At 43.5% G+C, this 20,715-nt stretch overlaps 1 protein-coding gene across 2 annotated transcripts; it reads left to right on the plus strand.

Annotated features, from left to right (window-relative positions):
- Window positions 1–2: 2 nt before the first annotated feature.
- FNBP4 (formin binding protein 4) lies at window positions 3–19,286 on the plus strand. Of its 2 annotated transcripts, XM_083469046.1 has the most exons (17): window positions 3–307; window positions 6,076–6,168; window positions 7,634–7,770; window positions 8,026–8,209; window positions 8,539–8,686; window positions 8,761–8,890; window positions 9,480–9,821; window positions 10,671–10,869; window positions 11,460–11,584; window positions 12,541–12,645; window positions 13,223–13,356; window positions 14,326–14,501; window positions 15,102–15,421; window positions 15,967–16,111; window positions 16,209–16,465; window positions 16,961–17,118; window positions 17,936–19,286. In XM_083469046.1, the coding sequence occupies exons 1-17, from the start codon at window positions 184–186 to the stop codon at window positions 18,024–18,026; spliced, it is 2,868 nt and encodes a 955-aa protein (XP_083325172.1). In that variant the 5' UTR covers window positions 3–183; the 3' UTR covers window positions 18,027–19,286. The 2 variants fall into 2 exon arrangements, with proteins under 2 accessions (XP_083325172.1, XP_083325173.1); XM_083469047.1 differs by lacking the exon at window positions 12,541–12,645 and having other exon boundaries at window positions 39–307.
- Window positions 19,287–20,715: the final 1,429 nt, after the last annotated feature.

Below are 20,715 nucleotides of genomic sequence, written 5' to 3' on the forward strand. Positions count from 1 at the left end.
CGGGGCGGCGCTGGGCGCAGGCCCCGCCCCGGCATCCCGACACCCTTTGCGCTCCGCCCCACCCTCGGCGGACAGGCAGGCCCAGGCGCCGCTCGCTTCTCTCCGCCTCGTCCGGCCTCTTCCCTCTGCCTTCTCCGGCGGCGTCTCCTTCGCGCGGGCGGAGTGAGGCTCGGAGCAGCTCCCATGGGGAAGAAGTCGCGGGCGGCGCCAGCGGGGCGCAGGCCTATTCTCCAGCTGTCGCCGCCTGGGCCTCGCGGAGGCCGGGAAGAAGCGGCACTGGGCGATGGGGACTCGGCGTCGGAAGCGGGTGAGGGCGCAGGCAGGCCGCGCGGCCTAGGCGCTTGGCGGGGGGCTTCGTGTCCCTTCGGGGCTTCCGCTGAAAGAGATACCTGGTCTAGTGACGCTCAATGGGGCGCTTCCCCACCGCGAGAGCACAGGGGTTTTTTGGGGGGGCGTTTAAGGCTTTGTTTATAAGGCCGCCTCTCAGCCCCCCTCCCCACCCCCAGCGCCTTTGCCGCAGTAGTTTGGTCCCTGTGGTTGATCGTGTCACCCGGGTGTGTCCGGCTGCCCGCCTTCTGGCCCCGTTCCTTGCACTGGCGCATCGTTTCCACTGTGTCAACACCATTATCTTAGTCCTCGTTGTTGATCTTACGAGGTTCCCAAGGGCTCTTTCAAATTCTTAATCTCGGTCGCCCTTCCCACTACTGGATGACCTGGCTGTTGCTTTTGCCCATTTTGCAGACGGGAAGCCTGAGGCTGGGAGATCCTTCTTCCAGGCCTCCTAGTCAGTTTGCCTGTGTTTGTTGGTACTCGCTGTGCTTCCTCAGATCCCCCCCCCCCCCACTCCTTTCCCGGGCTCTTGTTCTTCGATATGTTTAGCTTAATTCTATTGTCCCTTTAATCTAGCTAGCAAAAGCTGTGTAAAGAAATAAAGCTGAAATCCTGTGTGGGCTTACTTGGGAGTTAGCATCATTGAGCACAATGGAATTAAAATTCCAGGTAAATTCCCATAGGATTGTGCTGTCTTTCTAGTCATGACCCTCTCGTTCTCCAAGGTGGTGATTGCTGTATCCTGTACACAAAATACATATATAGATGCTTCCTTTTTTTCTCTTGATCCGACCAGTGCCTGTGGGATTAGCCTACTGAACAGGAGACACAATGTTTCTGAGTTCCTGTTCAATCTGCTGTTCTACCTAGATTGCTTGGTTCCTGTGCAACTTTAGCTTGGGCTGATGCTGCCATTTCAATAGGGGTTAGTGTAGTGCTCTTGTGCATAGTGGGTATATTGTGAGGAGTATTGGTGTATGATGGAGGAGGATGCTGACTCCATGTTACTCTATGACATTAGTGGGGAATCTTTGGTCCACAGGCTCAGTGGATCCTTTCAGCCAAGCCACCCACCTGCCCTACATCTGATGTCTATTACAGACAGAGCTTGGATTAAAGGAGCTTTTTCTACAATATTCCTTGCACAGGGCTGCCCAAGCACTGGCTATCAATGGATTGTCAGAGCTTGGGAAATTCTGTGCACAGGTTGTACACAATCAGCTGTGAGCCTGCCAAGCGTCATGCATAGTGCTCCACAAGACTCAATGACCAGCTAATCATCACTAAACCATGTGGGCAAAAATGGGTCATCTGATGTAATTGTGATGCCTGGTGATTGACAGGTAGACGGCCCCACCCACCTGTCAAACTTGGCCTGTGGGGTGGGTAGGAGAGAGAATGATCTGGACAGGTGACTGGATGCATTTTCTTTTTGTGCTCTCCAGCAATCCTGGTACCAGTACAGTGTAGTATAGTTCATATTATGTACATCCCCTTATTCTTGGGTGTTGTCATTTTTATTTATGTAATATATATTGTATTTATATCTTGTCAACTTCCCAGGTGGCATTCCAGCCAAGCACTAACCAGACCCAGATGTGCTTTAGTATGTACCCTGTAGCTTCAGAATATAGGTGTTATAGGCATGTATTGAAACATCAGTGTATAATTAAATCTGCATCTTTTAGCTTATTTATTTATTTGCTAAAATTTCCATTGTTATGTACCCCATTGTTACTTAGACTGCAAGCTCTATTTGTTTCTGTTGGGGCTGTTGTTTTGTAAAGCACAATGTACACTGATTTGTGCATGCATGTACACATTTATAAGTTTTCTTACCAACCCGTCACCAGAAACACCCATGGTTGGTTACAACAATATAATCATATAGTTATTAAAACCAAGTAAAATGTTGATGGTTATAAAACATAGAACAGGAAAACCAACCAAAACAGTTTAGATTCACCAAAAGAGGAGAGTGCCGCAAAACAATATACCTTTACTGTCAAAGTCTAGGTGTTTTCAGCATATGGCAGAAACTACAGTGAGAGGGAAATGTATTTGATCCCCTGCTAAATTTGCCCGTTTGCTCTCTGACAAAGAAATGACCAGTTCATAATTTTAATGGTAGGTTTATTGTAGCTGTGAGAGACAGAATAACAACAGGAAAACCCCCAGAAACCCAGAAGACAAAAGTCAGAGATTGATGTGCATTATAATGAGTGAAATAAGTATTTGATCCCCTATCATATCAACCAGCCAGATGTCAGGCTACTTGGTATCTTCACTGTATGTAAGGAGCTGAGATTAGAAGCACCTGCTGTAAGGGAGAGGTTTTACCTGTAATCCCAGCTCGTTACAGTACCTGTACAAAAGACACCTGTCAACAGAAGCAATCAATCCAGCAGATTCCAAAGTAGCCACCATGACCAAGACCAAAGAGCTGTCCAAGGATGTCAGGGACAAGATTGTAGACCTGCACAAGGCTGGACTGGGCTACAAGACTATTGCCAACTAGCTTGGTGAGAAGGTGACAACAGTTGGTGCAATAATTTGCAAATGGAAGAAAAACAAAATAACTGTCAGCCTCCCTCGGTTTGAGGCTCCGTGCAAGATCTCATCTTGTGGAGTTGCAATGATCATGAAAATGGTGATGAAGCCACCCAGAACTACATGGGGGGAACTTGTCAATGATCTCAGGGCAGCTGGGACCATAGTCACCATGAAAACAGTTGGTAACACACTACACCATGAAGGACTGAGATCTTGCAGAGCCCACAAGGTCCCCTTGCTCAAGACAGCACATGTTTGCCAATGCACGTCTGAATGACCCAGAGGAGAACTGGGTGAAAGTGTTGTGGTCAGATGAGACCAAAATTGAGCTCTTTGGCATCAATTCAACTCGCCATGTTTGGAGGAGGAGGAATGCTGCCTACGACCCCAAGAACACCATCCCCATCATCAAACATGGAGGGGGACATATTATGCCTTGGGGTGTTTTTCTGCTAAGGGGACAGGACACCTTCACCGCATCGAAGGGACGATGGACGGGACATGTATTGTCAAATCTTGGGTTTGACGAAAATCGAAAATCTGTGAAGGGAGCTGAAGGTTCGAGTAGCTACACATCAGCCTCGAAATCTTACTGACTTGGAGAGGATCTGCAAAGAGGAATGGGACAAAATACCTCCTGAGATGGGTGGAAACCTGGTGGCCACCTACAAGAAACATCTGACCTCTGTAATTGCCAACAAGGGTTTTGCCACCAGGTACTAAGTCATCTTTTGCAAAGGGATCAAATACTTATTTCACTCATTATAATGCACATCAATCTCTGATTTTTGTTTTCTGGGTTTCTGGGGGTTTTCCTGTTGTTATTCTGTCTCTCACAGCTACCATAAACCTACCATTAACATTATGAACTGGTCATTTCATTGTCAGAGGGCAAGTGGGCAAATTTAGCAGGGGATCAAATACTTCCCCCCCTCACTGTATATGACAAAAACATCTGGGAAGTAAGTTCCACAATTAGAGGCTGACTCAGGGAAAGCCCTCTCCTGGGCTGCCATTCCTCACACTTCTGAGGGTAGCAGAACTTCCAAAAGAGCCCCCTTTGCCGATCTTAGTAACCAGTATAGTCTGTTGGGAAGCTGTCTTTCAAGTATTTGGAGCCTAAGCCACTTAGGGCTTCAAACAACAATGTGAGAAGAATGTTTTGCAGCAGCAGTCCACAGAGAGTAGCTGCTATGCAAACAATGCTGGGAGGAACTGATAATATATTTTCTCAAGTGCGAAAGCCTATTTGAAAACTGTTTTAGGATTTTCCCAGGTGCATGTAAGAATGGTTTTTATTATTTATTTACTCTGTTTCATACCCTGCAATTTTTAGCCCTGAAGGCTTTTCAGGCAGCTTATAAATAAAAGCAGCAAAGAATAAAGCAGTGGACAACTGTATAATTCCATAAAATACATTACAGTATAAAAACAATATAGCATCACTACAGGTTTTCACTGCCTCTCTCAATGGTTTTCCTGAGGTGGGCATTCCAAATCATTGTGTTGAGCTGGAAAGGCCTTGTAAATTCTTGCTGATTTATTTGCTGTAGCCTTTCTCTGATATTGATTTTATTTATCTGTCTGCAAGGGTATTGCCAACCTAGCGGTTCGAAAGCACGTCAAAGTGCAAGTAGATAAATAGGTACCGCTCCAGCAGGAAGGTAAATGGTGTTTTCGTGTGCAGCTCTGGTTCGCCAGAAGCAGCTTAGTCATGCTGGCCACATGACCCGGAAGCTGTACGCCAGCTCCCTCGGCCAATAAAGCGAGATGAGCACTGCAACCCCACAGTCGGTCACGACTGGACCTAATGGTCAGGGGTCCCTTTACTTTACCTTTTTTAAAGGGTATTTATAAACTAGTAACTCATAAGAAAAATGTCAAGTTGATTGTGTTACAGGCTATCCCCAGCTAATGGGGTCCAGGAGGAAGGACGTGCTGTTTTGTAGGGTGGTGGTAAGGGGATGACTTAGAGATGAATAGAATCAGATGAGTGATTTTGTGCTGTAGTAGCACATTTAAGGTCAGGCACAATAATTAAAACAGTGTGGAATTTGTGTCTTCTCACTTGTAACAGCACAGGAATTGCCCAGGTGGAATGTCTTAACACTCAGGCAACCACATTCTACATAGCATTCAGTAACAATGATTACTCTAACTGGGGGCAAAGATTGTGCTTTCCCACAACAAAGTGTTATGACGCACGTGCTATGAAAATCAGAGAAGGTGACTAGATGTCATGCAGCTCTTTATATATTTCACAGTAAAATGAATCTGGCAAGTTGCTAAGAAATTATTAGAATGGTGTAAAGATGCCTCTACCAAAAATGATGTTACGATTGTAATTGGCCAAAACTGAAGATATAGTTAGTTTTGCTCTTTCTAGCAGCATGCTGCTGTTTCTAAAACTGATTAAAAACAATAAAAAGCTAATTAGCATAGGGACTTGTGCCCTAAATAGAGAGTTTCCCTATATCTATATCTCATCCCAGTGTGTTTTAAGTATTTCCCCCCCCCTATCCCCTGGGATTGCTACTTAAATATGTATGCTAATTAAATTATATACCGTTTTAGTCTCTTTAAGTGTTGCTTTTGTTTTTGTTATGGTAGAATTTTTGCTATTTCTTCAAATTATGGCAAATATCTAATGGTGTTGTATTTACTGTCATATGTTTCTGCTGTAGAACTGAATTTTTGAACTTGTGTTACCTTTGTTTTAGTTATTGTAATTTTGTATTTAATGCTTATTTTACCAATTTAATGCTGTTAGCCACTTTTAGGGGTTTGTTTTGAATTGAAAAATACAAGTGGGGACCCACAGCAACTAGTGTAGTGCTTTATTCAGTTCAATAAACAAATTACTGGTTTAAAGCTTTTTAAATTAGTTAATGAATTTGTAGGGGGAACTTTAATTGCTGGACCTGTGAGTTAAAAGTAGGTGTTCATTTTTGGAGCTTTTTTGATTCACAAATGTTATAGTAATAGAAAATTAAAAATAAAGTGTTTAGAATGGCCTTTCTAAGAATAGTTGTATTCAAATGATCATATCTTAATTTAGTGAGCTGAGATATGAAGAAAGCTTTTGCTCACTCATGTGACCCTTTTTCTCCTCTCTTCATGGTATGAGCAAACCAAGAAGGCATCAACTATAGTTTCCAATTTCATCTGTTTCTTTGCATTTGATTTTTCCAGATGAATTTGAAGTGACTGAAGAGGCTCCAAGGACAGCCCTAAACCCGCCTCAAGCTAGCATGCCTCTTGGGCCTGTAGCTGTCAAACCAACAGGTAGCACCTTTCTCAATTTCCCTTTTAGTACTAACTTAATCTGCAGTTACAAAGGTCAAGTTATTGGTACATAGTGGATGTGTACCAATCTTAAGAACAGTATGAAAGCAACAAACAAATCCTTGTGAGAGAAGGATGCTGTCATGGACTGGCTGGATGCAGAGGAGTAGTCAGAGGCACCAGCTGGGGAACCCCCAAGGGAAGAAGGCTCAGAGACGCCTTGGTGGTGGAACGATGACGAGTGGTCCGAGGGAGAAGAGGGAGCAAACTAAGAGGAGGAGGTGTCAGAAGATGAAGAGGCAGCAGGGTTTAGTGAGCAGGAAGAGGCTGTGGCAGAGTGAAGTTCAGACTCAGATAGGAGAGGAGGGGGACCAGGAGATAGAGATGAGGCAGGCTGCTGAAGAATGCAGGCAGGTTCCCCTGCCTGCTGCAAGCAGCTCACTTTCCCCATGGTCTCTCAGAACATGCAGAGAAATGAAGAGAGCACAGCAACGAGAGACAAGATGATGAAGCTTTAGGCTGCTGGGGGAGGAAGTTGGGGGGAACCTTAGAGAGTGGTGGGAAGACAGATCCTCAATCCTTGGAACTGCTTCATTGAGGCAAGACCTACTGGGAAGGGTAGCTGTGACCACCAGGACTGAACTGTTTTGTTTCTTTGACTAGAGTTGACTTCACTGACACCATTTGCTATATTCATGGACATCATTTGCTTTATTGTTTTATTGTTGACCTCTGCCTGACTCCAGCTCCTGACAGATGCCTTTAGTGTTGTTTATTAACAGACGTTTTGTCTTCTGTTTTACTTTAGAAATACCAGGGGTACTTTACTGTGGCTTGTTGCTCATTTTTAGAGGGGGCTGATTGGATTTAGAGATTATAGAAGGTTGTAAACATTAAGAATTTTGGCCTCAATGCCATCTTTAATATGAAAAAAAACCCCTCAGTCTATTTATGTTTGACTGAACTTGTCTTTTCAGGACTATGGGACTACTGCCTGCTTTTTTAGATTTTTCCATGCAACCATTCCTTGAAAATTAGGGCAGATGAGCTGTTTATTCTTACAGGAAAAACTTGGAAAGCATCTTTCCAGTGTTTATTTCACACACTAGTGATAAAGCAAAGACAACAGGACTGTCTTTTTTGGATAAAAAAGAATTTTGACATTAGTGCAAGGCACTCTGATGTCTCTGACAGATAATTTATTCTGTGCAGTGAGGTGAGACTTGGGAAAGCAACACTAGTGCCAGTGTCTGGAAGACTGGTTGCATCCAACATTGCTGTTCCAGTAGCACAGCTGACTTCCATTTGCACAATGAAACTTTCTCCTCCTATCCCCTGCACCCCCCTGGACATCCTCAAAAACTGGAGGACTCTCTGGAGCAAATTTTCAGGGCTTCTTGGCCTTTTGGCTAAGATCGAGTGTAGGTTATTTGGTTACATTGGTCACATTGACTTTCTGTTCTAGGTGGCTTATGTTTACTTGGCGCTTATGAAGACAGCGATGAAGAAGACAGTGAGATGTCTGAGAAACCAGCACAGACTACAGATGCAAATGGCAATAATTCAACAGACATTGACAGTACCCTGGCCAACTTCCTAGCGGTTAGTAGGAATTGTGTTTTGGTTCATTAAGTAATTAATCCTGTTGTTTCAACTTGGGTAGAACATACAGATATTCACAGCAATACATTACAGTTTCCATGAAAAGGTGTACAACCTTAGACTGATGGATAGATGTTTTAAATCTTTGATGTATGGGTTGACAATTTCTCTTTCTACGTTATTACCAAATATTTAAATGCTCTTAATTTTTTGAGTCAAATGATGTCCTGTTTTATCTTATTTGTATTTTTAAAGGAAATAGATGCAATTACAGCACCTTCACAGCCTGCTGAGAACACTGTTCCCTCCACTGCTCCACCTCCAACTCCTCCACGCCCAGAACCCAAGGAGTCTGCTTCCAGTCTAGTTTTGGCAACTGCAAATGGAACAGACCAGATGGCTGAGTGGCAATATGACACTCAGTGCTCCCTGTCAGGAGGTGAGCTCCATGTAATAGCTTGTGCTACTACACAATCTTGTATACTAGAGGCATTGCAAGGGTTGATAATCCATGAATTACCATGTCTTTTCTAACCGAAAGCAATTTGGTTGTGGTGTGAAGATGAAAGTTGGGAGCCTTTTCTGGCTAATCTGCCCAGGTCTATGCCTTCAAAGGATTATTAAAGGCAGCTGGTGAATGTTGGGTGGGATAACAATTGAGAGTGATGAGAGAGGATATAATTGCAATCTTCTCTAGGTATATAGAGCAAAGCTGAGGATACTCAGATTGGAGAGGATGCTCACTGAAGTCTTGCTTTCTTCCTATAGTTGGAGTGGAGATGGGAGACTGGCAAGAAGTTTGGGATGAAAACACAGGCTGCTATTATTACTGGAATACTCAGACTAATGAGGTTACCTGGGAGCTGCCCCAGTACCTTGCAACACAGGTTCAGGGCATCCAGCATTACCAGCCCAGGTAAGAATGGCACAGAAGAGGAGAGTGAATTGGTGCTTCTTGAGTTTCCCTTGATGAATTTGCTTTTCTCTTAGTTCTGTGACAGATGCTGAAGAAAACTGCCAAGTGGTTGCAGACCTAAGCTCCCAGGGAAAAGGTGGTGGTGCTACAGCTGCTAGCAGTGCTGGACGTAGGGCAACTCTTGTGAAGCGTGAATTGAAGAAGGTTAGTATTTGCCTGACTGGCTTAAAATAGTTGTTTTTTAATGGAAATTTAAGAGAAGAAAAAACAGCAACCCCACTTTTCTCTATTATATTTGCACTGTGTAGGCATCTGATTTATTTTTCCAGATGGCAAGAATGAACTGCATGCACTTTAGAGCAAGAACTCCTGTGCAGAGCATGTTCACAGCATAAGTCATATTATCAGGGTTTTATAAATAAATTATAGACAGATCTGTCTTGTTGCATATGGATAATTCAAGAGAGTCATAAAAGGATGGGAGGGATTGGATAGCTCAGTGGAAGAGTACAGCGTTTGCATGTATAAGTTCCTCGATTAGTTTCTGGCATTTCTGTTTAAAAGGATTTCAATTACTAAGTCTGAAAAATAGGACTTTTATGCTCTGAGCAATTCTCATCATCTCATTGGAAGCTCTGATTCCAGGGCCTTTGTTAAATGCTGGGCACACACACTAGCAAACTTTGCAGAATGAGAACTAGAAACTTGTTTTTCTTTAAGTAGGTTATTTGTGTTCTCTGTGACTGACTGCAGGAAGCTAATGATTTGGTGCAAAATCATATTGCCTTCACAGGAAGTGAATGAAGGTATTCAGGCCCTTTCAAGTAATGAAGAAGAGAAAAAGGGAGTGGCTGCATCACTGCTGGCTCCACTACTTCCTGAGGTGGTGAAGGAGGAAGAGGAGCGCTGGAGGCGGAAGGTTATCTGTAAGGAGGAGGTGGATCCATTGGTGGAAGATGATGTAGCACCAGAGCAAGTAGCAACTGTTGCTGATCAGCAGCTGGAAGGCAACCGAGATATTGGGGAAGACCCTTCTCAGGAGGACCTGTGTAGTGTGGTGCAATCAGGGGAGAGTGCAGAAGAGGAAGAGGAGCAGGATACTCTTGAGCTAGAGATGGTATTGGAGAGGAAGAAGGTAAGTAAGTCATTTGCAGTGAAGTTGTGGGAACTCTTCTATGAGCCATTTGCTTCTCTCTGCTGTCGATTTGATAAATGGTCCACCACTGAAACTTCACTGAGGGCTATGCAGGATTTTTTTAAACAAATCAATGAAAAGATGCAGAAATTTTGAGAACGGCAGAGGGCAAGGCATTTCCTTCATTCCTCGTTATGTTGCAAACAACAGTCATTAGCTGTCTTAAGGAGGTGTTGTTTTTTCTAGTCACAAAGTACTGAACTGTGGTTTGAGTAGTGTAACACTTTGAGAAGACTTTTTTATATTGTGTTTCCCCCCCACTCTTTCTAAGGTTGTGTCTGGCCTGCCATTGGTCTTTAATTTTGATTGATCAATTGCAGGTATATACCACCTTTCTGCCAAAGCATCCAAAGAAGTTTATAGTTTTAAAATACTTAAACAAATGAATTATATAAAATGTAAAGTTGGTCCTGTGGTGGGGTGTGGACAGCTCGACTGGAGTAGGCCCTGATCCTATCTTTGCTTGCCTGCCTCCTCATCTTGATTCTTCCTTTTCAATATATGACAGTTTAAGAAGTGTGCACAAGTAGCAATCCTACATCTGCAACCTCTTAAAACTATACAAGCAGCCTGAGTTTGTCTCTAAGCAGGTGCAGGCGAAACCTTTGCATTTAACAGCATAACTTCATGAAAAAGATAAATGTCTTATTTTTCTGCAATGTTGAAGCCTACTGCCTCTGAAGTAATCTCTCTCCAGAAAAGTTGTACTAGCTGTAGACAAATGCAGAGGAATAGGAAGAGAAGCAAATACGTTGTTCCCCAGCACTGAAATAATGTTTTGCCTTATAGGCAGAGCTACGTGCTTTAGAAGAAGGTGATGGGAGTATTTCGGGTTCCAGTCCACTTTCTGATGGAAGTCAGTCAGAGTTAGCACGACGGTTGCTACCCAAGCAAGGAAAATGGAAGCTCTTTGGGGTTGCCAGCCCAGAATCCACCAGCCGAGGGTCTAGCAAGACAGGTCAAGAGAGTCCTGAACCTGGACAAGCAGGTAAGAGTCTCCTGCTTAGGACCCTTTTTGGCTCTTAAGTTATATCTAGTGCTACTAAGGAGGGAAACTATTGGTGGAATTTAGCATTGCACTATTATGAACATTCTGTCTGTGCAACCATTTCAGCTTGTCAGATGGGACAATCCCTCCTCTCCTCCCCCTGTGTGCTGTTTTGCACATTCTCCAGACCTCCGCCCCTGAGCCAATTTGAGGAGACAGGGGAGAGGGGGAAGCCTCGTTGCACAAGCAGAAACCCTTGCCCAGAGCTTCTGCTGATGGACTCCTTAGGTGAATCCCACCCTTAAGTTTTTTAAGTGGGTATTAGGTGTGTCTCCCCAAGATTGAGGTAGGAAGATACTGGTCACGCCAATAATTCCAATCCAGTGTCAGAAATGGTCACCTCTTGTGTTAAAGAAAAACATAATACCACATAGCAGGTTGAAAAGGCAGGATTCTCCTCCCCACCTTTCCCCAAGTAAGTTGCCTATCATTCTTACCTATGCCAGTCCATTGTAAAAGGGAAGATATACTGGGCACTAAATGGAGAATGACTTACAAACACTCCCCACCCCCTCTTGTTTTCTGTTCAGCGGTGAAAGAAGAACCAGAAGTGGCTGAGCAGAACTCGGACAATGAGCCAGACACAGAGGAATTGCAAGACAAAGTGAAAACACAAGGGACTTTCAAAGCAGAAGATGAGGAGCAGGACTTAAAGGTATGTGGGTTTATGGTTCTGCTGTGAAACCTAAGCAATATTACTTGAGGCAGTTCACACAATTCCAAATGTCCTCAAACTGAGTTGGCTTTTTTCTCCTTTTTACTTTATCTTTTCTTCAGTCAGTTGAAATTGCCACACATGATTTCCATGGCATGATTAGGTGCCGCTGTACTGATTGGAGATACCAATCAGTATGCAATTGATTATTGACTGTCTGGAATCTGAGCACACAATGAATGTGTACACATGAAGTTTATAGTTCAACTCAGTTTGAAACTGCCACCCTTCTTGTGGGTTATATTGGCCCTTAGATCCCTATCAGTACTTAACCTTGGCTAGGAGACTTCAAAGCTGTGTAGCTTTATTGTGCAGAGTAGTTTTGAAATTCTTCTAGGTTATTGTTCCGTAGGGGTGCTTCTGATACTGCTTTTTAGTGACGTGTGTCAGGTATTAGTAGCAAATAATGTATTTCTTGATGGGAATTAGGAAGGTGTGGCACTTAAATGCAGTTGTTAATGTCTGTCAGAAATACTTAGTTGGAAATAGCATTCAGTCATTATGTTCTTTGTGTGTTCCCTGTACCCATTATCCCTGTATTAAGTGTTGCTGTTTAGAAGATATTGGCACTGGGAAATGGGACAGTCTCTTCTTGTGTGAGAATAAATTGAAAATAGTTGCATTAGCCATATGGATTATCCATGTGTAACACTCGAGTTAAAAGTAGAGAAAATATTAGATAGCCTCAACGTATTCCTGCAAAATGGCTGCTAATGCTGTGGGCAGAGCATACTTTCAGAATTTGGCACAATTTTTTGCCAATTGTAAGTTACTGGTCAGGTCACACCTCTTTTTGTTAAAACAGATGGTGTCTTGTACACTTCAGCATTGCAATTGCCTTGTGCATTGTGACTAGCACAAAATTATTGACCCCTTGCTTGCTTTACTTCTGGCAGTTTCAGATTGGAGAGCTGGCCAACATGTTGATAAGCAAGCTGGAGTTCTTGGGCATCAGTAGACAATCCATCTCTAACTTCCACATGCTACTGTTGCAGACTGAGGTAACGAAAGTTTACCTTTTATTGAAAATTAATCATAGGGAGCCAAACAACTGGCAGCATTGCAGTGTGATAGGAATCTAGGAAGTTTTAAGTATTATGGCATGGATAACAGGCTTCCTCTCCCTCGTTCCTTCCCGCTCCCTCCCCCTTGGGCCTCAAGCAGAATGCTTTAGTCCAGTAACGTATCTGAGGTTTTCTTGATCTATATGTAGTTCTCATCATGTTCTCTGTCATTAGTGCTGACTCTTGTATTAGTGCTACTAACATTGGGTGAGATTCATCTAACCAGTCTGATTTTTCCTTGTGCAACTGGGCTTCCCAGCCCTCTCGCTTGCATGCCCCCTGTGCCCTCCAAAATTGGCACAGGAGGGTCAGTAGAACCCACAGAACAGCATACATTGGGTTAGGAGAGGAGGAGATGGTTCTATCTGGGAAACTGTCATGTGTGTGCAAACACAACAACTGACATTGAATTCCACCCACTGTGTAGAACTGCAAAGTTAAGTGGAAAGTGATGTGCATGAGACCAATTGTCTCTACAGGTTTTTCATTATTTTTCCTTGCCTGCTTGGTATAGACCCGTATTGCAGACTGGCGGGAAGGAGCTCTCCAAGGAAACTACCTCAAACGCAAATTGCAAGATGCAGCTGAACAGCTAAAACAATATGAAATAAACGCCGCCCCTAAAGGCTGGTCCTGCCACTGGGACAGGTACGCACTCTTCTCCCCTTTTCACCTTTCACCTTTGACATCTCAGACATGATTTGTGACCATCACCACCTGCCGACGTGCCGTCATCTGTCTGGAGACTGAGAGCAGCTGCACTTAGCGGTGCTGAGCGGGCAGAGAGCCTCTGGCACATACAGAGTTTCAGCCAGCCACAAAAATTGGAGAAATATAAAGTCTGTGTTAAGTGTGTTGAAATGGATTTGATTCCGCGATTGGACAGAGCTGGTGTTTACTCTTGAGTGTAAATGCGCTAAGGAGGGCGGGCTTGGGGGGTCGCGCATGCGAGAGCTCTGTGCACATTGCAGGATCTCAGGAACTCCGCTCCCAAGTAACGCCTGTGTCCTTATGGAAAGCTCCCTCACTGAGGATCTCAACGAAGAACAAGATAACTGTCTCCTGCCAGCAGGTCAGACCAAACTATTTCTTCTTATATTTGGCTTTCTTGATTCTTTTTGTTTATTTGAAATCTTTGCTCTTTTGTTTTTCAGCTCCCAGATCCTCTCCCTCTCAGTAGCAATTCACTATGTCTGACACCAAGAGTATCATAAATGTGACTGCAGCAGTCCATGGGGGAGCAGCCATCTTTCATAAATTGGGCTGTTTCTCTTTTTGCTATTCTGGAAGGAAATGAATCCTGAGACTACCTTAAAAGTCTATTTCCTAATTCATCCTTGAACCTTTAATTGCACACCAGCCACAAGCTGCTTCAATAACCCTCTACTTTTAGAGTGGAGGGTCAGGGCTGTGATCACAGAGCCAGCAGCGCAAACAGTTTGGAGTAAGCCCATCTTGCAAATCCTTCCTCAAAGCTGTTTGTTGCCTTTGTGAACAGCAGTCCTACTGTAAGAGGTTCTTCCTGTGAGAGCACTCCGCTGTCGCGGGAGAGGACTATATCATTGTGTCAGTGCAGGGGCGAGAGCATAAAACCTTGTTTTCTTTCTTGTGATTTAGGGATCATAGACGCTATTTCTATGTTAACGAACAATCAGGCGAATCCCAATGGGAGTTCCCAGATGGGGAGGAGGAAGAGGAGGGGCAAATCCTAGAGAATAAAATGGAAGCTCTTCCTAAACAAGGACTAAAGGAGAAAATGGAGTCTGGTGCAGAATCATCTGATAATACTACAGGTACTGGACCTTGAGGGTTTGCTAAAAGAAAGTTAACCCAATTTGGAATAATGTTTTTAAGAAGGTAGTCTCCTTGTTATTACTTCTCGTAAGTATATTCAATGACTAAAGGCTGTTGCTCAGAAATCCTTTGTATTGCAGTATTCAGCCAGGTGGAGATGAACTGAAATTAGTGCATTACTGCAGGATGGGGAACCTGCTGGCCTCCATGTGTTGAGTGCCCATCAGCCACAGCTAACAAGCCCTGTGGTCCTGTGTTTAGCAATATCCATAGTGCCACAAGTTCCTCACACTCATCTTTACCCAACTTTAGAGAGATCTCTGTCAATTGTTATGCATGTGGTTCATATAGCATACCCCCATCCCATATTGACATGGGAAGTATAATTTCTTTCTGCTTGTATTGTTTTTCCATTTTGTTTTTTAAAATTGGGGGCTGGTTAGTGGGATCATTATAATACTTTCCCAATGAAGTTTTTCTTCTCTGAAAAGAAGCAGCATAACAGTGGAAGGAAAGTTTTAAGATGGGTGGATAGTTCTTGCAGGTATGGGATAATAAAAAAAACCTACATGGTGTTCATTCTTTCTTTTCATTTTTAGGGTCTCTTCTTAAAGAGCCTCTTTCTAGTCAAACTGCAGCTACCTCTCTTGTGCCTCTCAGTCCATTTTGGACTGTACTCCAGCCCTCTGTCCCTGTACTTCAGCCCCCTTTACCTTTGGAAATGCCACCACCGCCACCACCCCCTCCAGAGTCACCCCCTCCCCCACCGCCACCCCCACCCCCTCCCCCACCAGGGGAAGATGGGGAAATACAGGAAGTAGAGATGGAGGATGATGGAGATGAGGAACCACCAGCACCAGGAACAGAGGAAGATGCTGTACTGAAACCTCTTCTCCGACCAGCAGTTGCCAACAGCCAAGTAAGTTAGTGCATTTGGACCCTCTAGCAGTTCTATAAAAGCTAATATCAGGCATGGATTGTATGCAGCTTTGACCTGTGAATCTTCTGCATTCTTGCATTTTATATTGTAAAACCGTCTTGCCCTCTTTGCCGCCTGTAGCATAAACTTTCTACTACAATCTTCTATAGCAGTCAGTAAATGAAAAGTAGTTTGTTTCTGCCATTCAAGTTTTGTGCCAAAGTCCCTTGTAAAACGTGTGTCAGAAAACGGATTTGTGTGACCCATATACAATATGGAAATACATGCTGTGATAGTGATGTTGCAAAGTGAGAAGCCAGCAGAATGATTTCAGATAGAGGAAATGAATGTTGCTTTTTCACAAGAACTAAAATTGCCCGTCAGATAATCTGCAGTGATTTGATTTGTTAGTGTAAAAGCTCCTACACATCCAAGACAATTTCCCTGAAACTACATGGAATTTTATAAGAAAAGACATGCATGTTCCAAAAATGTACAGAGACTATTTAAAAGAACCAAACTAATTGACATCTGTCTGCTTCCAGGCCAACTCTGAGGCCAACGTATCTGCACCTCTCTCCACTAAGTCTCTTAAGAGAAAAGCTTCTGAAATTAGTGCTGGACTGGTGCAACGAGCAGCAACCATTGGAAGCTGTCCAGTGCTTTACGGGCAGTCAGTCATAGGTGTTGGTGAGTAACATCCACATCCTTCTGCTTAGCTGCTTGATATCCCTGGAAAAGTGTTTTGGAAATAATTCCCATTCCCCCCCCCCCTTTGTGTATACAGGCCCTCAGACTCCAGGGGTGAGTTTGCAACAGAGTTTCCTTGGAGTAACGCAGCCGGCACTCATGAACTATTCTGAGTGTAGTGTGCCTGTTGGTCTTTCCGCCAGCACCACACAGCCAGTTCCTACACAAGGAGCCGCTCCTGCCACTAGCACCGCAGAACAGCTGTCGCCGCCTCCACCACCTCCTCCACTGTCTCCACCGCCACCCAAAACACTACCTCCAGAGAAGTCAAAGAAGCTTAGAAGAGCTGGCAAGGTGAATACTTAAATTTGTACTTCCTTTCGTTGTACATGCCAAAAATTGGACATATAGGTTGAAATGTGTATTATTTTACTCTGCTAGACTTTAGAACTGATACATCTAGTATGACAATAGGTACGGAATGAGTAACTTGGCAGCTTCAAAACTGGAAGCTGTTGGGATTTCAGAAACACATTAGAGAAGGAGGTGCTCTTTTTAGGTCTTTGAGTCCACCAACTCCCCTGAGGCCTAATCACCTTAGAGATACCAAGCTGGTTCTGTTTGTTTTCTTGTTTGGGGGCCATTGTGGCTTTTGTGCTGGGATGTGTGCTCTGCTAGCCAGAACACTTTTTATGATCTACTCTAATGTGAGATTAAGCAAAAAGAATGGGTAAAATCATTCTTTTCCTTCCTGTCTTGCCTACCTTATCCCTAACGAGAGTGAGAATGAAGAGTTCATGGAGGCCTAACTCTAGTCATCAGGGTAACATGCTAAATATTTCCCCGCAGAGGAAAAAAACCAAGACGAAGATGCCCTCTCTTGTAAAGAAGTGGCAGAGCATTCAGCGGGAACTGGATGAGGAAGAAAACTCCAGCTCAAGTGATGAGGATCGGGACGTGATCTCACAGAAGAGAATTGAGGAATGGAAACAGCAGCAGTTAATCAGGTATGAGAGAGACAGTAAGATATGGTCTGATAGCACCCCACTCCTTGCATCGCCCGGTGTGATTTGCTTTAGGTAAATGATTCCAGATTTCTGTGCAGTGTGAACTGTCAGCCCATGGTTGTTGGTTTAAGTGACTTGTGCCACTGCAGGGTTTGGGTTGGTCTAATTATAGCTGTTCCTTTTTAAAGGAAGATTGGAGAGTCTTGTCATGTTTTCAGGGGCATTGGGCAAAATTGAAGATGGGGAATGTAACACATGCAGAACAGAAGTGGATATGGGGGTTTCAGTAGGCATCTTGTAGGCCTAATTTCCAGAAGTCACAGCACAACCTTGGGGGAAACCTTGTATGTGAGGCAGAAGAGAAAGAAATGTTATGTACTTGCAGCTAAAAAAAGAAATGGATTTAATGTGCTATATCATACTATGCATTGATATAATAGTGAATGTGGGTGGTATGTAACACATCCCATCATTGCAAGCATTTATGTTTGCGCAACAGAACTCCCTTCTTCCTCCCCCCCATGTGCCTGCTAAATCTGTTCTAGGGTTCACTCAACCCGCCAGAAAGATTTGGGGAGGGCAGGGACAGGGGAGGAGAGAAGGAAACATTTCCATTGTACAAGCATAAATCTTTGCACTGGCAGGACATGCTAATTGGATACATGCTTTGTAAGTAGGTATTGCGTAAACATGAAAGCAGGTTCTTTGGGGGATCGGTTGCCTTCACAAATGGGCACAGTCTGGAAAATATCAGAAATCTTGATTTCTTTAGTTCTCCTATTGCTGACTGGCAATCCTAATGCTTTGTTCTTCACAGTGGTATGGCAGAGAGAAATGCAAATTTTGAGGCTTTGCCTGATGACTGGCGATCTCGACTCAAGAGGCGGAAAGCTACTTCAAGCACATGAGTCAACTTCGTTGTTATTTTGTTTTTTAACCACACATGTACAGTTCAGAAACTTTTACTGTTGGATAAATGTAACTTTTTGAGGATACATATTTTTCAGTTGAACGACCTGACAGAGAAATTGCGTGGACTTGTGAATCCTTTTAGAGGTGTATTTGGCAAATAGGCTTATGAAATAATGAATAGGCTTGACCACTCCTGTCTTAAACTCCTCCTAATCCCAGTTCACACAAAGGTGGAATACCATCATGTCCAGTTCCTGGGTAGAGCTGGTACCAGAATTTATTAATGCACTTTGTGGAGTTGGAAATGGAACCTGCCATTTTGACTCTTCCTTGCTAAACCCAAAAGTGTTCTTCCACTTCCTGGAAATATTTCTACAAGATGATGACCATTTGCAATTGGGTGTTACAGAACATGCAAATTAAAGATGCACATTCTTTTCACAACAGACACAGTTCTGCATGATTTGAACCCCTTGTTCCATTCCTAATGTTTGCCAGGACCTTGGTTTTGGTAGCATTGCTCTTCTTGCTACATTTCATAGAATCAGTTCTTGTTTCTGTCCTAGAACCTGTATCAGACTAGCTATTTTTCCTGTAATGTTACCCTAGAATATACTTTTGGTGCTGTAACATTCTAATAGTTTCATTGGTGTGGCTATAGTGAGGTGGGACAGAAAGCAATTTTCAGCTTCCTCCACTGAGCACTTGAGCACTGACCGGTGGGTTGTTCCTAATGCCTTCATTGGTGGGCAAAGAGAGGTAGGGGTAGCTGGCTCAGCACTTAAGTCAGCACGAGCCAGTCAGCAGCTGTGTGCCTGCACATTGCTGCATCAGCTGCTCCTGTCTCTGAATGCTCACTGGTGAACGCATGGGGTGGATATGTTCTTCCTTGCTCACTATCCAGCACTGTTCCCCATCTCAGTAGCTGCTGCTTGGTGGATGTGTACTAGAAGCCATTAGCAGTGAGGAGAGGGGAAATTAGCATTTCTCTGTTACTTTGTTCTGAGCCCCTCTTGTCAGGTTCCAGCAAAAGTAGGGTCTTTGTCTACATTTAAAGCCAGGCTAAATATTTATCCAACCTGTCAATGTATTGTGTCTTTTCCCGTGTTTACTTTTTTAAAAACGGAATCAAGTGGTATTGATTTTCTGTAAATGAAAGAAAAGGCAGTTTATGGTTGAACGCTGTTTGTATTTCTCCAGTTTCTGGCTTTGTAAATTTGTACATATACATTAATAAAATCACTTTTTATACTTCAGAACCTTCCTTATTTTTCTTTGACTTTATTGGCAATATTAATTGTAAAGTTCAATGACATATGCTTGGGAATGTGATGTTTTATACCGCAGAGGTGGTTGGGGAGTAGTTGATACCAAAAGCATGCTACTGCTCTGCTCAGTAAAACCATAGAATTATAGAAATTAAATTCCCTTCTTCCAATAATATTTTTGAAAGGGAGGGCAGTAGTAAACAGAAGCTATACAGAGGGATTTAAAGTTATCTGATGGAAGACTTTTAATCACTTAAAGCATTTTCCTCTTTTATCGAAAAGCACAGTGTACAAGTATACAGAGAAATTGATTTAAAATTTCTACTACTACTGTCATCCTAACAACTAATTTCTTACAAGTTCATTTTTTAAAGGAAGGAAATAAACTTTTCCATAGAAGCTAACCCATAGGAAGAAAGGACTCCCAAGATTTTGTCAAAAAGTCCTGACTTTTTCGTTCATGCTGTCCGAATGCTCTTTTCTGTAATACAGCAGTTCAAACCTGGATGATTCTGTCTCATGGGAAGGTAGTCTTTTTACAATTAGAAATACAATTTAACCATAATTGCTGCTCCTCACTTTAATCTACACTCTGCTGGAAGTTTCCATAATTGCAGGGTAATTACAAGTGAAATGTAAATAAACAGCACTCAGAATAAAATTACAGTGTTTAAATATTTCCTGCATCTATTTTTAAATGATTCTCTGCAAATTTCCTTTTTGTGTAGCTCAGTAATTGCCTTTATTTTGCTCAGTGCATGGGTGTAGCCAAGTGTGAGCAGGGAAGCAGCGTCGCCCCCCCCCCCCCGCGCACGCAATCAGTAAAAAAAAAGCTTCTCTCCCGTGGGTGCTTTCGTTGAGATTCCTGCTTTGCAGGGGGTTGGACTAGATGACCCTCTAGGTCCCTTCCAAATCTGCAATTCTAGTGTTTCTATCCGGAGTGGAGTCTCCAAGGCAGTAGAATGGTGCCTTGTACACCTTCCAACTCTTGCAGCCAAGCAGGTGCCAAAAATATTGCTCTACTTTCCATTGGACTACAGCAACGAAGTCTTGTCGTCTGGGCAGACCAGGACCTCCATACACACTGCCCAGGCTTGCTCCCCCCCCCCCCCGGGGGAGTCCCTTCGATGCTGCTAATGCTATGATTCTCCAACGGTACCCCCAGCAATGCACTCCATTGCATTGGAGTCAACTCCTAGGGGCTGAGGTCCCTTCAGGCCCCCCAGTAAAATATTTGAGGGGGCCAGCTTCCCCCCCCCCAAAAAAAGTTGATGGGCATTGCCATTCAAATGGTGTGTGTGTGCTATTGTGATTGATTATGTGGAGCGGGGCTTAACTATCCCCCCATATATTATTTGTTATTATTATTATAAATTAATATACTGCTCTGTATCCGGAAGTCTCAGGTATTCAAGTT

Source organism: Podarcis liolepis (genome assembly GCF_965112155.1).
Source record: "Podarcis liolepis genome assembly, chromosome: 1".
NCBI classification, from domain to species: domain Eukaryota; kingdom Metazoa; phylum Chordata; class Lepidosauria; order Squamata; family Lacertidae; genus Podarcis; species Podarcis liolepis.

What these genes read in the sequence shown, in the direction of transcription:
- FNBP4 (XM_083469046.1), top strand. Translation starts at nt 184, where the DNA reads ATGGGGAAGAAGTCGCGGGCGGCGCCAGCGGGGCGCAGGCCTATTCTC. An exon ending in TGCTACTGTTGCAGACTGAG is followed by an intron (nt 12,646 to 13,222) that starts GTAACGAAAGTT and finishes TGCTTGGTATAG; the next exon opens with ACCCGTATTGCAGACTGGCG. An exon ending in AGCTTAGAAGAGCTGGCAAG is followed by an intron (nt 16,466 to 16,960) that starts GTGAATACTTAA and finishes ATTTCCCCGCAG; the next exon opens with AGGAAAAAAACCAAGACGAA.